This window comes from Lacerta agilis, chromosome 8 (assembly GCF_009819535.1).
Source record: "Lacerta agilis isolate rLacAgi1 chromosome 8, rLacAgi1.pri, whole genome shotgun sequence".
Taxonomy (NCBI): domain Eukaryota; kingdom Metazoa; phylum Chordata; class Lepidosauria; order Squamata; family Lacertidae; genus Lacerta; species Lacerta agilis.
Window position 1 is genome coordinate 20,657,301 of NC_046319.1, and position 14,520 is coordinate 20,671,820.

At 46.8% G+C, this 14,520-nt stretch overlaps 1 protein-coding gene across 12 annotated transcripts in view; it reads left to right on the forward strand.

Moving 5' to 3' along the window:
* EPHB2 (EPH receptor B2) overlaps window positions 1-14,520 on the forward strand; it is a 104,794-nt gene that overhangs the window by 74,734 nt on the left and 15,540 nt on the right. For 11 of the 12 annotated variants that reach the window (XR_004427121.1, XM_033156462.1, XM_033156457.1 and 8 more), the window contains exons 6-7: window positions 10,520-10,644; window positions 13,864-13,933. Coding sequence is in view for 11 of the 12 variants with exons in the window: in XM_033156462.1 (XP_033012353.1) it covers window positions 10,520-10,644; window positions 13,864-13,933 (195 nt within the window). In the remaining variant the exon portion in view is untranslated. Of the gene's footprint in view, window positions 1-10,519; window positions 10,645-13,770; window positions 13,934-14,520 lie in introns of all 12 variants that reach the window. The other variant, XM_033156468.1, reaches the window with a different exon arrangement.

A 14,520-nucleotide genomic window follows, 5' to 3' on the forward strand; every position in this document is an offset into this window, starting at 1 on the left:
ACTTATTTCCTCTCAAAATACACTTATTTGTTTATTTGTTCCATTTATATCCCACCTTAACCTCCAAGGAGCTCAAGGCAGCATATATGATTCTCTTCCTGACCATTTTATCCTCACAACAACCCTGTGAGGTAGGTTTGGCTGAAAGATTGTGCCTCGTTCAAGATCGCCCAGTGAGTCTCATGTCTCAGTGGGGATTTGAACCCTGGTCTCCCAGAACCTAACCCAACACCCTAACCAAAACACTACACTTTCTGTCAAAAACACCATGCTGAAAAAGGTGGGATTTGAACTGACACATGCATAGAAGTCTATCACCCACAATTTGGTCCTAATAATAATAATAATAATAATAATAATAATAATAATAATAATAATAATAATAATAATAATAATAATAATTGGAGAACTGCATTGGAACATTTGGGAAGTGTGTGATCTCGGGGATACCTTAAATTCTGATCCTGACATTTGTAGCACAATCCTAACCCCTTGTCTGCTCTGAAGTAAGCCCTATTGAATTCCGTGGGGCTTACTCCCAGGGATCGAAGCCTTAAGATTATATACAAAATTCGACCTACTAGGCCCATTAAAATCAATAGACAGGTCTATTTTCCCTCAGTGGGTCTACTCTGAGTAGGACTTAGTTGAAAGCAATATGTGGGGGGGGGCAGGTTCTGATCAGTGCCTTTTGGGATTTGCCAAAGGCCGAACTTCTGACACGCTCCTGAATTTCCCTCGCTTGTTGGGGCTGCCTCTGTGAGCTGCCAGAGCAGGAGAGCTGTCAGGCCTGCTTCTTGCATGCTCAGATCTCACCCCTTGTAATTAAGCAATGTGGTTGCGACTTTATTGCAGCAACTGTGAACATTCGCACCTTGGCAGGAGGGAAGGGGTGGCAGGGAGGGTAGCGATGGAGGCGGGTTGGGAGGGGGAGAGAGAGAGGAAGACGGGGAAACCTTCCACTCTGCCTTTGCTCCCCCTGCGTGTTTCGGCTTGGCTCGGCCTTATTATGTGTTGAGCTGAGGCTCCCAGCCCGGGCACAACGCCTTCCTTAATGTATCTGTTCATTAGCGCTAAACAGTAACTGTCTGCTCGCTAATTCTCCCGTAATTAGAGGCAGGATTCTTTCGCAAGCTCTCTGCACAGCCTGGCAGCCTTGATGTTCATCATTAGCAGCTGGAAACAGAAGCTGTGGAGAGAGAGAGAGAGAGAGAGAGAGAGAGAGAGAGAAACACACACACACATCCAGCATGGAACAACAACAAAAGGGTCTGGCAGCAGCGAGCATGAATGATGGCGCTGAGGGAGGCTGAGGCAGGCCGAGACTTTTGTCTTCTCTGAGCGCAGAGGCATGCTGCTCTGCCCAGGCTGCCTTCTTCCTGCAGGTCCCCTGCCCTGGAGAATCCCCCCCCCAGGATATCCAACTTCTGCTCAGAATAAGTTCCTCTGAGTTCCAGAATAAGCTCCTGCATAGATAAACGAATGCACTTCTTCGTGCCGCGCATAGTTAAACTATGGAACTCACCTCTGCAGGAGACAGGGATGGTTACCAACTTGGGCGACTTGAAAAGAGGACTGGGCAAATTCGTGGAGGAGAGGGCTATTGATTGCTACGAGCCATAATGGCTATGCTTCCGCCTCCACAGCTGGAGGGAGTAATGCTTCTGGGTCACAGTTGCGGGAAACAAACAGGTTGGGGAGAGTGCTCTTGTGCTCAGATCCTGCTTGCAAGTTCGCCACAGGCATCTGGTTGGCCACTGTGAGAACAGGAGGCTGGACTAGATGGGCCATTGCCCTGATCAAGCAGGATCTTCTTAGGTTCTCATCTCTGACCATTGGCTATGCTGTCTGGGGATGGAGTCAGAGTCCAGCAACATCTGCCGGCCACTGTTGATGAACTGCATCTGGTAGGAAGCATCAGGCACAGAAATTTCGAGGTCCACATGATGCGTAATGTGGTCAAAGTGAACGCGTGAAGAAGGCAGCAGGGTGTGAGCCCTGTGCCAAACTGTCCCTGGGCCCAGAGGAGACCGTGGCAATGGCATGCCAAACAGGAATGGGGCTTCCAACGCAGGGCTTGCCAATATGGTGTCTTCCAGATGTTGTGGACTGCAAGTCCCATCAGCCCCTGCTGATGACCAGGAATGATGGGAGTTGTCTTCCAAAACACCTGGCAGGCAATAGCCTGGGTAACTCAGTTCTAGCAGCACTCAGCTGGTTGTGATTCGAAGCCTCTGGACACCTGGTTGCGCTGAAGGTTTTCAGTGCATTCGTAGGGTTGCCATATTTCCAGATGAACAAAGTTGTTGAGCTTTTTTCAGGCTACCTTTGAGCCCTAAACAGAGCCTGAGCCGAACATTTGCTTACAGTTGTAAAAATCCCCATCCCCACCCCTGGATGGGCATGTAGGCCCCCCCAAAAAAACAGGACATGTTGGGGATTTCCTAGACATATAGCAATGCTATCATTCATCCCAAAGCGCTCAGAAACCACCTTCAGACCTTCCCACTTAAGGAGGAGGAATGGGCTGACCCAAAAGGTGGGGACATAAGGGGACCCTCTATGCCCTCCCCACATTTCCACTGGTGGTGTTTGAATGCCCAAATAAGGCCCGAGCTGTGGGTTGCATACAATCACAGTCTGTGGGGTTGTGTGCGCGCACAGATTCCTCTATGTATGGCTTGTGGAAAAGGATGTCTAGAAATCTGCCTGCTCCCTCAGGAACACTTCTCACCGTTGAGATCAGGCTCTGTCCCTGCTCCATCTCTCTCTTCCCCCCCCATCCACATCTGGAGGAAGGTGGGTGGTGATGGGCGACAGGACCTTTTCAGTTTGGGCCCCTCACCTCTGAAACTCCCTTTCAAGGAACAGGGACTCTCTGAGTATTTCATAGAATCGTAGAATTGTAGAGTTGGAAAGGACCCCGTGGGTGATCTAGGCCAACTCGTTGCATTGCAGTACTCTTTTGTCCAACGTGAGTCTCGAACCCACTGCCATGACATTTCTGTGCCCCAAAGACAGAATAACATTTGATGCGGACAAGTCAAGTGATTAGGAAGATTTTTCTTATTATTATAATATTTCCACTTCTGGCTTTGAAATGGGAATGGAGGAAAAATTGGCTTAGTTTGCATTTTCACTCACACTTCCAGAACCAATAAGGGAATCTAAACAACAGCTGTCCTTGGAAGTTTGGACTTTTGCAATGCTTTTTCTCCAGCCCAAAACTCGGTATGCAAGAGCATCTATTTGGGAATAGGAAAGCATTTAAATGTTCCTAATGGTGAATGCATTCTAATTAGGAGAAATGGCTTGCAAAAATATGTGTGCCTTGCCCCCCAAAATGTGCATATTAGGAAAATGCAAGTGTAAGAAAGAGAAATGAGCAGGTCCATCCATGGTTACCTTGGAATTTTCCCCAAAAGCTCCACCTCCAGTGATAAGGGAAGCCTGCATATCTGGATCTGCTTAGTCCAGCTTTGTGAGTCCTCCCTATCCCCCCCTACCACCCCCCAGCCACACGCAGCCGCCCTCCCATGAGACATTTCTGACCCTGACCTCAGAGCACAGCCGTGTCTGCCGGACGTTAATTGAAAATACCAGAATTCCCCCGTTGGCTTGATGGTGGCCAACGGTAACCTGATGCTGGGGGAAGAACGCTTGAGTGAAGGTTTGGAGCTGGGGGTGGGGGGAGTCCGGAAGACCCCCAGCTGCTCTGTCCTTCCTCCTTGCCCCATCTCATTCCTCGGAGTTCTTGGGGTGGGGTGGGGACATAGAGGGGGTTTCGGTGGGCTCAGCCGCCCCTGCGATTCAACACAAGTTACGGGGATTACTGTGATCAGAGACTGATTCTGCTGCACGTAACCCAAGCCGGGCGGCTGAGCCCCATCAGCCCAAGGAGGCCCTTTGATTGCGGGCAGGGGGTGGGTGGGTGGGCAGGAGGGAGACTCACTCGCAAGGACCAGATTTGCTCTGCAGACCTGGCAGCTGACACAGAGCGAGGGAGAGACGGGGAGAGAGAGAGAGAGGAGCAGTGAAAATGGATTGGTGCTGGCAGGGTTTCAGGCCATGAAAGGGGAAACTGGAGACGGGTGGTGGTTTCATGGCCAGCATGTGGTCCAGGGTCGTCCCAGACAACATGTCGGTTGACCCCCACCGCCCAGCAGAGGCAGCTTGTCTGCTTCGTGTCTTGCAGCTGGGGGGTCGGGATGGAAAGCCACGTGGAGGCGAGGAGGAGGAGGAAGGGAGGGCCTTGCATCCCAATGCCTCGATTTCCCCCAACTTCTTCCCCATATTAGGCTGATCTGTTCAGTTCGGAGCAACTTTTTCCAACCCTTTGGAAGACTCGGGACAGATAAAAAGAATGCACTTCTTCACACTAGTTAAACTATGGAACTCGCTCCTTCAGGAAGCAGTGATGTCCACCCACTTGGGCAGCTTTCAAAGAGGGCTGGGCAAATTCATGGAGGAGAGGGGCTATCCATGATGGCTATTCTCTGGAGGCAGCAATGCTTCTGAATACCAGTTGTTGGAAACCCCAGGAAGGGAGAGTGCTCTTGTGTTCAAATCCTGCTTGCAGGCTCCCCTGGGCACCTAGTTGGCCAATGTGAGAACAGGATGCTGGACTAAATAAGACCGCTATTATGATGGCCGTTTTATTATTAGGCTGTCCGTCAGTATGCTTTTTATAACTGATGTTCTGTAATGTGTTTTCAATGTTGTACATTGCCCTGGAATCTTTTGATAAAGGACGGTATATAAATTTAAATACGAATACTACTAATAAATAATCACCATTGGCCTGATCCAGCAAGATCTTATGGTCTAATGGCTTCACCCTGAAGCATCACAGCTCAGTAGTTTCTTTCTCACCAGCTGCAGAGTATCTAGAGTCTGACTCCCATCTTCTCTGGTCATTGGCCATGGTGCCTGGGACTGAGGTGGGTTCAGCCGCTTCTGGGGGGGCCATGCCAGCTCTTTGTCCTGGATGCAGAAGGTCCCATGTTCTCCAGAATCAACAGATTGGGCTTGAAATGTGTCCCTTTTAGAAACCCTGGAGAGCTGCTGCCAGTCAGTGTAGGCAATATTGATCTGGATAGATGAATAGTCAGCTTCCCATGTCTTGAAGGAAGGGTGTGCTTTGCACACTGGAGGTCCTAGGTTCATCCCCCAGAATCTCCAGGTTGGACTAGAAATGCCCCCTGCCTGAAACCCTAGAGAGCCGCTGCCAGTCAGTGTAGACAATGCTGAGCTGGATACATCAGTGGTCTGATTCAATATATGTCCATATGAATTGTGGCAAAGTGGAGAGGGGGGGGGGAACCAATTAGATTGTAGAGAAATGGCCCATTGGGGTGGTCCCTTGCCTGGAATTGGACAGACTAGCATTTTCTCTCCTAAGCAAGCTTCTGTTTTTTAAAAAGGTAAATAAATAAATCAGCATTTAAATGTCAGTGCAGGGCAGTTTTCAGGAAAACAAAGGATCAGATAACAATCAGGTTCAAATCCCTGTTCTAAGGCCATTCACACATCGTCCAGCCACCCTCACCCCTGCTAATCCAGGTCACTGGGTACTCCGAGCAGAAGACAGGAGCAAGCAAAGTGTGTCACTGCAAATGTGCTTGGAAAGCAGAAGGCCCCCCCCCCCTCTTTCTCTCTCACACACCCCCATGACTCCAGCAAACCAAGCCATGATACTGCTCTCCAACCCCTAACCTTGCTGACCCCCAGGGAAAAGCCGTTTCAGCTCCAAAGATGTGTGATTCAGCTCACGTCGCTCTCTGAGATACTCCAAAACACTTTGTTGTGTGCGCATGTTCATAATTCTTCCTTCCAACACCCTCAACGGAGAAACGTTTTTCTCCCTCTCTCATAATGCTGGAAACCCCAGGAAGGGAGAGTGCTCTTGTGTTCAAATTCTGCTTGCAGGCACCCCAGGGACATCCAAGGTAGCTGAATGTTCAGAGATTCAGGAGAGACAAAAGAAAGCTCTTCTTCACACACAGAATTTGCTCCCGCAAGATGTAGTGATGAAGACCAAGTCGGATGGCTGAAAAAGAGGGTTGGACAAATATCAATGACTACTAGCCATGACGGGTATCTCCACTGTTGGAGGCAGGAAGCTTCTGAATATCAGTTCGCAAGTGGGGATATGTGCTGTTGTGCTCAAGTCCTGCTTGCAGGCTTCCCATAGACAGCTGATGGGCCATTGTGAGATCAGGCGGCTGGATTAGATGGGTCTTTGGCCTGACCCAGCTGAGCTCTTCTTATGTTTCTTCCTGATGTCTTCATGAAATTTTGAGTTGTCACCAAGACTCTTATCTCTGGGCTCAGAAATATTTGCATCGGGGACTGTGGGCTTATGAAAACCCACATATCATCTTGATAAGACATCTCCCGTTTCAAAGAATTCTCAGAATTTAACTGCCTCCCAAATTATTATTATTATTATTATTATTATTATTATTATTATTATTATTATTATTATTACACTGTTCATCAAAAGATCTCTGGGCAGTTCACAGAATGAAACACAAGTTAAAACACAAGTAAATATTTAAAGCAAAACAATAACCCGCCCCCCCTTTCCATAGACCCATTTAAAAGGCTGTAGGATATTAATCAGCCCAAAACCTGTTGGAACAGGAACGTTTTCGCCTGGCACCTAAAAATATATAACGAAGGCTCCAAGCAAACATCCCTGGGGAGAGCATTTCACAAACAATGAGCGACTACAGAGCAGGCCTCTGGACCTCACATGGAAGAGGCACACACTGAAGGGCCTCAGGTGATGAATGCAGAGTCCAGGCCAGTTTGTATGGGGAGAGGCTATGCATTTTTGCTCCAACTCAAAATCTTATAAAAATGGCTGGGTGCCATGCTTTAGTTCAACACTAGCCTGATGTTTGTTAACTAAGATGTGCTATCACTGCGAGGACTCGAAGCAGGCCTATAGCTCAGTCCTAGAGCACTTGTTCTGCAAACGGAATGTCCCAAGTCTCCTTCCTGAAACCCTGACAGAGCTTCAGCCAGTCAATGTGGATGAACTTGATGGGCCCATGGTCTTGTATGAGCCAAGTCCCTATATAAATAGGGACTAGGGGTACCCACCAGGCAATCATGGCTAAGGAACCCATTGTGGCCACTGCAGATGCTGGCTGGGTGTTTGGTGCAACCTGAGCCCTAGGATGCAGTTGGGGAAAAGTGGTTGAAGCAGTCCATTGGGACGCCTTCCCTTTTTGAAGGCATAGAAGGGGAAGAGATGGAGGCAGTGAGAGATTTTACTTTCTTGGGCTCCATGATCACTGCAGATGGTGACAGCAGTCACAAAATTAAAAGATGCCTGCTTCTTGGGAGAAAAGCAATGACAAACCTAGACAGCATCTTAAAAAGCAGAGACATCACCCTGTCAACAAAGGTCCTTATAGTTAAAGCTATGGTTTTCCCAGTAGTGATGTATGGAAGTGAGAGCTGGACCATAAAGAAGGCCGATCACCAAAAATTGATGCTTTTGGATTATGGTGCTGGAGGAGACTCTTGAGAGTCCCGTGGACTGCAAGAAGACCAAACCTATCCATTCTGAAGGAAATCAGCCCTGAGTGCTCACTGGAAGGACAGATCCTGAAGCTGAGGCTCCAATACTTTGGCCACCTCATGAGAAGAGAAGACTCCCTGGAAAAGACCCTGATGTTGGGAGAGATTGAGGGCAGAAGGAGAAGGGGATGACAGAGGACAAGATGGTTGGACAGTGTTCTTGAAGCTACCAACATGAGTTTGACCATAATACGGGAGGCAGTGGACGGCAGGAGTGCCTGGCATGCTCTGGTCCATGGGGTCACGAAGAGTCAGACATTACTAAACGACTAAACAACAACAGAGTGGTGATTGGGAGATCTTTGGCCCTCCAGATGTTGCTGCATTAAAACACCCTTCAGCCCCAACCTGGGTTGATTGAGGCTGCAGTCCAATGCCAGGAACAGCTCAGGTTCCCCATTGCCCACCTACAGAAGGAGAACTAGGCATAGCAGCAGAGGTGTGGTTGTCTTCACCCAACCTCCCTGGGCAGGGGTGGATCAATTGTGGCCATCCAGCCTCTCTATCCAACCCTTGGAACTCTTCCTAGGCTACATGCCAACCCCAGCCACCCTCCTCCCTGGCCCTAATTTCCACCCTCCTCAAGTGTTTTGGCCTGGCTGGGATATGTACTTGAACACTGGTAATAGCTCTTGCTTGTCTGGATGGGCATGCGTGAGAATGTGTAGAATCTAGCCTACTCTACGAAGGTAAAAGTTCCCCACCAGGCCCCACCCAGCATCAGTAGCCCACAAAAGGTTTCCCCAAAAGGAATGTGGCTGCTAAGAAGGTTCTCCATGCTTGCAGAACTTGGACTAATTAAGAGAATTGGAGCAGGATCAAGGAATAACACCAACTCCTGATAGCCAGAACATGGGGAGTCATCCAAAAATGTTTAATTCGGACATGATAGAACATATGGATACTGTATGTAAGATATAGTGGGAGAAATACGATAAAATTTACTATATGACAATACTTCTTACTGGAAATTCACAAACGAGATAACAATGTAATATAATGTGTAGTTATAGATATAAATGGAATACATGGACATTATGTGTAAGACATAAGGGGAAAATATGGAAACGGTTTTTTTTAGAAAATTGTAACTATTGAAATAATACCTGGCAGATGATTAATCGAATACGAAAACAACAGAAGAAGCAAGTGTGGAAGTTCTTTCCTTTTTATTTTTATTTTTAGTTTAGTTTCTCTTTCTAGAAACTATCTGTATATGTATACGAAATGGAAAATAAGATGAAATAATATTATGTGTAGATAATATGTTTATCTGGAAATTCAATAAAAATCATTTTTTTAAAAAACAAAAATGTTTAATTTGGAACTGTTTAATTGGCTCTTTTGATTTTACTGTGATTTGGCATGATTTGGCATTGTATTAATGTGGCCTCCATTGGATTGTTATTAATAAAAAATTAATAACAATATTTTATTTTATTTTTAATGAAAGAGCGTTCTCCATGCTTGTCCTAGGACAAACATGGTCATGAGTGTTCCACTACTTGGGAATTTGAATCAGGAAAATCCAGGCTTTCACATTTCCAAATGCCCTTATTCATCATGTTCAGAAGGCAGACTCTCACTCACCTGAGTGTCCCCACTGTGGCGGCTTCCTGGTAGCCACCATGTTCCTGTTTTTTTAACTAAGAGGCAACTTTCTTGGAGTGGTAGTTGTAGGTGGTCTAGGTTTGTGTTGGGTTTTTTGGACTTCTGCCAACATCCCTGGCTCAGACACATCGCACATGTGAGACGCAGCCTAGTTAACAACAGGACTAGGTAATTTTCCCCTCCCCATCTAGCCCTGTCACCCGGTGGGGGCCACAAAGCCGCTACAAAAGGGGCCTTTTGTTCTCTCATTTGCCTGACACAATTCTCAGTTGGCTGGCAGTTCCCAACTGAGACATGTCAGTTTCATTGTAATGAATTGCCCTGAGCATAGCACAGCCCATTTCCACAAATTAGTGTTCATTTCCAAGACACCAGAACTCCACCCCACCCCCCGCACCCGACCTGGATCACATCATGCTGTACGAAGAAGTTGTCCTGTGTTAGCAAAGGATGAGAAGTAAAGGGAGTTGCTGAGGAGGAGAATCAGTAGCCCAACCTGATCAGCCAGGAGTTCTGAACAAAACTTGAGGGAAATGACTGAGACGCCTTTGTGGCAACAACACAATCAATGAGCTCTGACCACAGGGCTCTTGAATGAGGTACAAGTGCAAAAACTATTCAGGGGCTGGGCTCTTGATTGCTGTGGGGTTAAATCATCCATCACCACAACCATACACCCTACTCAGGTATGTGTACCTGTCGCTTACCAAATGCACGAAGGAGTCAATAGGAATGTGCTCAGCTAGCCCAACCCCATAACAAGGGTATTTTTTATTACTGTTTGACAAGTTTTACATGCAGAACACTGGTTACAGTGCCAGTTCCACAGATAAAAGCGGTCGAGTGGGTATATATGCATGAGGTGATCTCGCGAGTAAAATGGTCCCAAGCTGTTAAGGGCTTTATATTATTAATAGTGAAACCTTGAACTCGTCCCAAGAAGTTTAGGCAACAAGGCAAGAACCCAGGCTGGACAGCTCCTTGCACAGTTGGAACAAGCTGTGACTATTGCTTGATCAGCAGGTAACCCCAGAATGAGCCTGAAATAGTGTTGCAGCTCAACAGCCACAGGAAGGTTGTCGAGAGGGAGGAAGTTGCTCACGGGACATACCAGTTCACTGACACGGGATTGATACCACCAATGGCTTTATGGTGACTCAGCATTCATGACAGTTGCAGGTGCTGAGCCATTGCTTGTAGGTCAGTAAGCGTTTGATGTGGCATCAGCATATAGAGGAGCTTCCTTGAAACGCCTCCTTTCCTGCAGGGCAGTGATCACACATTGGCTAAGGCAACGGACCTCTTTCTCTTACAGCCCCTTCAGCCGTGTCCATCATGCACCAGGTGAGTCGGACGGTGGACAGCATCACCCTCTCGTGGTCACAGCCCGACCAGCCCAATGGAGTCATTCTGGATTATGAGCTGCAATACTACGAGAAGGTACCAGGGGACAAGGGGGCATGGTTGGGGCATACATCCAACTCTCATCAGGGAGAGTCATCAAGGACCAAACTGCTGGCACTGTCTGGCAGACCACTTGCTGTGGCTGTTCCAGTCAAGAGGCCAGCCAGCTTGTGATATATTGCGAAGTTGAAAACCAGATATCACCCAGCCCTTAGGCAGAGCATCTGTTTTGCATGCAAAAGGTCTCAGGTTCAGTCCTCGACAGCCTCCCCAGGTAGGACTGAGGATGTTCCCCTGCCTGAAACCCCAAGAGCTGCTGCCAGTCAGGGTTGACAATATTGAGCTAGATGGACCAATAGGTCTGATGGAGTATGAGGCAGCTGTGGGAGGAGGAAGAACTGGAAGAAGCATCTATGAACTCTGGGTCAAATACATTGGTCCAATAAGAAACCTAATTGGCCTAGTTGGTTGTAAGTAGGAAGACACACCTTCCAAGTGTCTCCCATATCTCACTTTGATGTTGCACCTGAGCACCAGACACAGAGCTGGATTTCAAATTCCAGTAAGATCTCTGCATTAGTGAATCTGCCGACAGGGTTTCTTTGAAGTGAGCCTCTCGAGTTCCTCTAGAGCTCTGGCATTAGAAGAGGCTTTGAATCGTCTCACGCTGGGAAAACTCCTCTCTCTCTCTCTCTCTCTCTCTCTCTCTCTCTCTCTCTCTCTCCTTTTTCTTTTTTGAAATGGAAAACTGACAATTACTGTCAATGTGTGTGTTGCATTTTTCTGGAAAAGAACAACATTGGTTTTATTCTGGAGAGCCACTTCGGAGCCTCATACTGGGAGCTGTGGTTGAAGTGGGTGGGAGGAGGAAATGGACCCATTCTGGGCCCTCTCCTCAAACTTCACTTGACATGCAATTGCATCTCATTCTCTCCTCCTCCCTGATTAGTGCTGAGCTGAAATCCTCTCCACCAACCTCCACATTCTGCTGGCCAGCTGTGAAATGGGGGGGGGGGGATTTCTAACAAAATCTGGGATGTGCAAACAAGGAAGAACCCGAGGGCCATATGTGGCCCTCCAAGACTTTCTATTTGGCCCCCAGGACTCTCCCCAAATAATATCCCTCACCAGTCTTGCTTCATACCCTCCTTGAGTCTTTTTTTCTGGCTGGAATGTGTCCTTGAATGTTGAGCATGCCTCTTGCTTGTCTGGATACAGGATAGAGAGCAGTGTGTATAGAAACTATCCTGTTGTACAAAGGTCTATATTCTATTTATTGCTTTTCTCCACTTTTGCCTCTGGCCTCACTCACCACCGTCATGTGGCCCCTACAAGGTTGCCCAGAATGGAAAGTGGCTCTCAGGCTGAGAAAGGTTGCCCCAACACAGCTCAAGAGTGAGGGAAGAAATTAGTGCCCTTGCTCTGATCTGGCTTCATGATGATTCCATGCAATGCCATCCAAATCCAACTGAGAGTGAGGGCAATGATTCATGCGTTCACTGTGGAGCCTTATGAGAAAATGAATGAATGAATGGTGTTCCCAGCAACGGGGAGTGTGATTGTCTCTGTTTTCAGAATCTCGAAAAACAGGCAGCAAAAAAAGGTAAACAGAAGGGTACAGCGTCTGCCTCTGCTGCCAACCCACTAATTTCAAGTCCTAAAAATAGCTTTTATCTGACTATATAAATAGCTTATACATATAAAATTAAAATATAAAATTTATTCAAAAGTTACAATACAGCTTGGTCCACTGCCATAGTATCCTAGAACTATCACTCCAATCTTCCATCCCTCTTCACTGTCATGTCGGCTCATCAAATACCCTCAGTAGGAACCCGACTACCAATCTGGTTTACTAGACATTTTCCATTAATATATCCCCTCCACGGACACCTGGAATGATTATAAATACCCTGTTCTTCTTCAATGAATTCCTAAACTTCTTTCCTCTACAAAAATCATGCAGTTTTAAACCAGATTGAGTTAGGCGCTCTTCAGTTAGAATGAGTCGGGTGCAAGAATCGTCGGCAGACAGAAATGCTTATGACAGGGAGCCACAATCTCCTTCATTCCCCAGTTGCGAGGAATTGCGTGTGTATCAAAGAGGGGGTGTGTGTATCAGGGAAAAAAAGCTAATTAAAACTCCATGATTGCATGAAGTCACAAATGTCCTTCCCGCACCCCACACTTCAATTCGCAGTGGAAAGGGCTAATCCTCTGTTCCCTCCAGATGACCTATATTTTGGTTCCCTTCAGGCCAGCAGGAGCTGGGGGAGGGGGGGAGAGCCCACCGTTTTGAGCCGATAAATAGGTCCTGACCTATATTGCATAAACGGGCGCCCTGGCTCTGCCTTGCTCCGTCCTTGTTCCACAGCAAAGCCAGGAGAGAGCGGCAGAATCAGGGCTGGTGCAGTGTGTCAGGAGGGGGGGTGTCTTCACCAGATCTTTGTTCCCATGTAAATATTAGGGGGAGACTTTCAGGAGGGTGGCATGGAAGTCAAAGGACTTTCAGGTGAGGGGATGTTTGGATAGATGGATGGATGGATAGACAGATAGATGCCAGAGATAGATAGATATAGTAGATAGATAGATGATAGATAGATAGATAGATAGATAGATAGATAGATAGAGACAGGGCAACCCAACTAGATGGATGGGATATTATTATTATTATTATTATTATTATTATTATTATTATTATTATATAAATAGATAATTTGCATATTGTTACAAGCTTTAATACATGCAGAACCACAGACAATATTGCACCAGTTATATAAATGGCACAGAATAAACTATGTGTGAGTATGATTACAGCATCATAAATATACCGGTATATAAAAAAATATTATCCTTAGTACAGTTCAGCCAATGGGCATAAATATTTGTATACAAATTTTTGTAATCTTAAAAAAAAACCAAAGTACTATGGTGCGGAATAAATACATATAAAACAGTGAATTAACAAAAATAAATGCATGTGTTAATTATATAAAATAACATAGAATCACCATGAGTATGGTAAATATAATAAAGTAAAACACAGCTGCAAACCCAAGTTGCAAAAGGCTGACCTAGAAGAGGCCTAGGGTGATATATCTTGGGGGCGGGGGGGTGCCCAGAAGGTTTCGTTTCATCAGCTGGCTTCTGTTTGCCTGGCAGGATCTTAGTGAACTCAACGCCACGGCAGTTAAGAGCGCCACCAACACTGTGACGGTGCAGAACCTCAAAGCTGGCACCATTTACGTCTTCCAGGTGCGGGCACGCACTGTGGCAGGCTATGGGCGTTACAGTGGCAAGATGTACTTCCAGACCATGACCGAAGGTGAGATGTGGTGCAGAAGACTCCCTGCGCCAGTTGGGGAATCGTAAGCTCAGTTCTCCATGTTTCCATATCAGTTTCAGAGCATGTATCTATACATATATACAGTATTATCTGCTGCCTTGCAAGATACAGTAACATCAGGAGAAGAAAATGCTATGGAGTAAACCCTACACAAATCTGGAGTAGAGTCCCTAAGACGGTTGGATGGCACCTTGTACACCTCCTTCCGGCAAATCCTGCAGCCAAGCTGGTGCCAAACGTATTGCTCTGCTTTCCTTTGGACCACATCAGTGAGGCCGAGAGGGGGATCTTGTTATCTGGGCAGCCCAGGACCTCCACACGCAGTGCCCAGGCTTGTGCCAAGTGGATGTCACTTCAGTGCTGCTAACACAGCGATTTGGCTTCACCCTTGGAGGCGCACTCCATTGTCTCTCAAGACAGATGGATGCCAAGAGCAAATACATTTTAAAATACCTCTTGAAAATTCATCAGTACTTAAGTGGTTCCAAGGAGGTGGTTTGAGTACCCATGGTTTCGCATATAAGTGCCATCCCCAGAACATAACCCCTGCCTAAGATGTGAGTTAC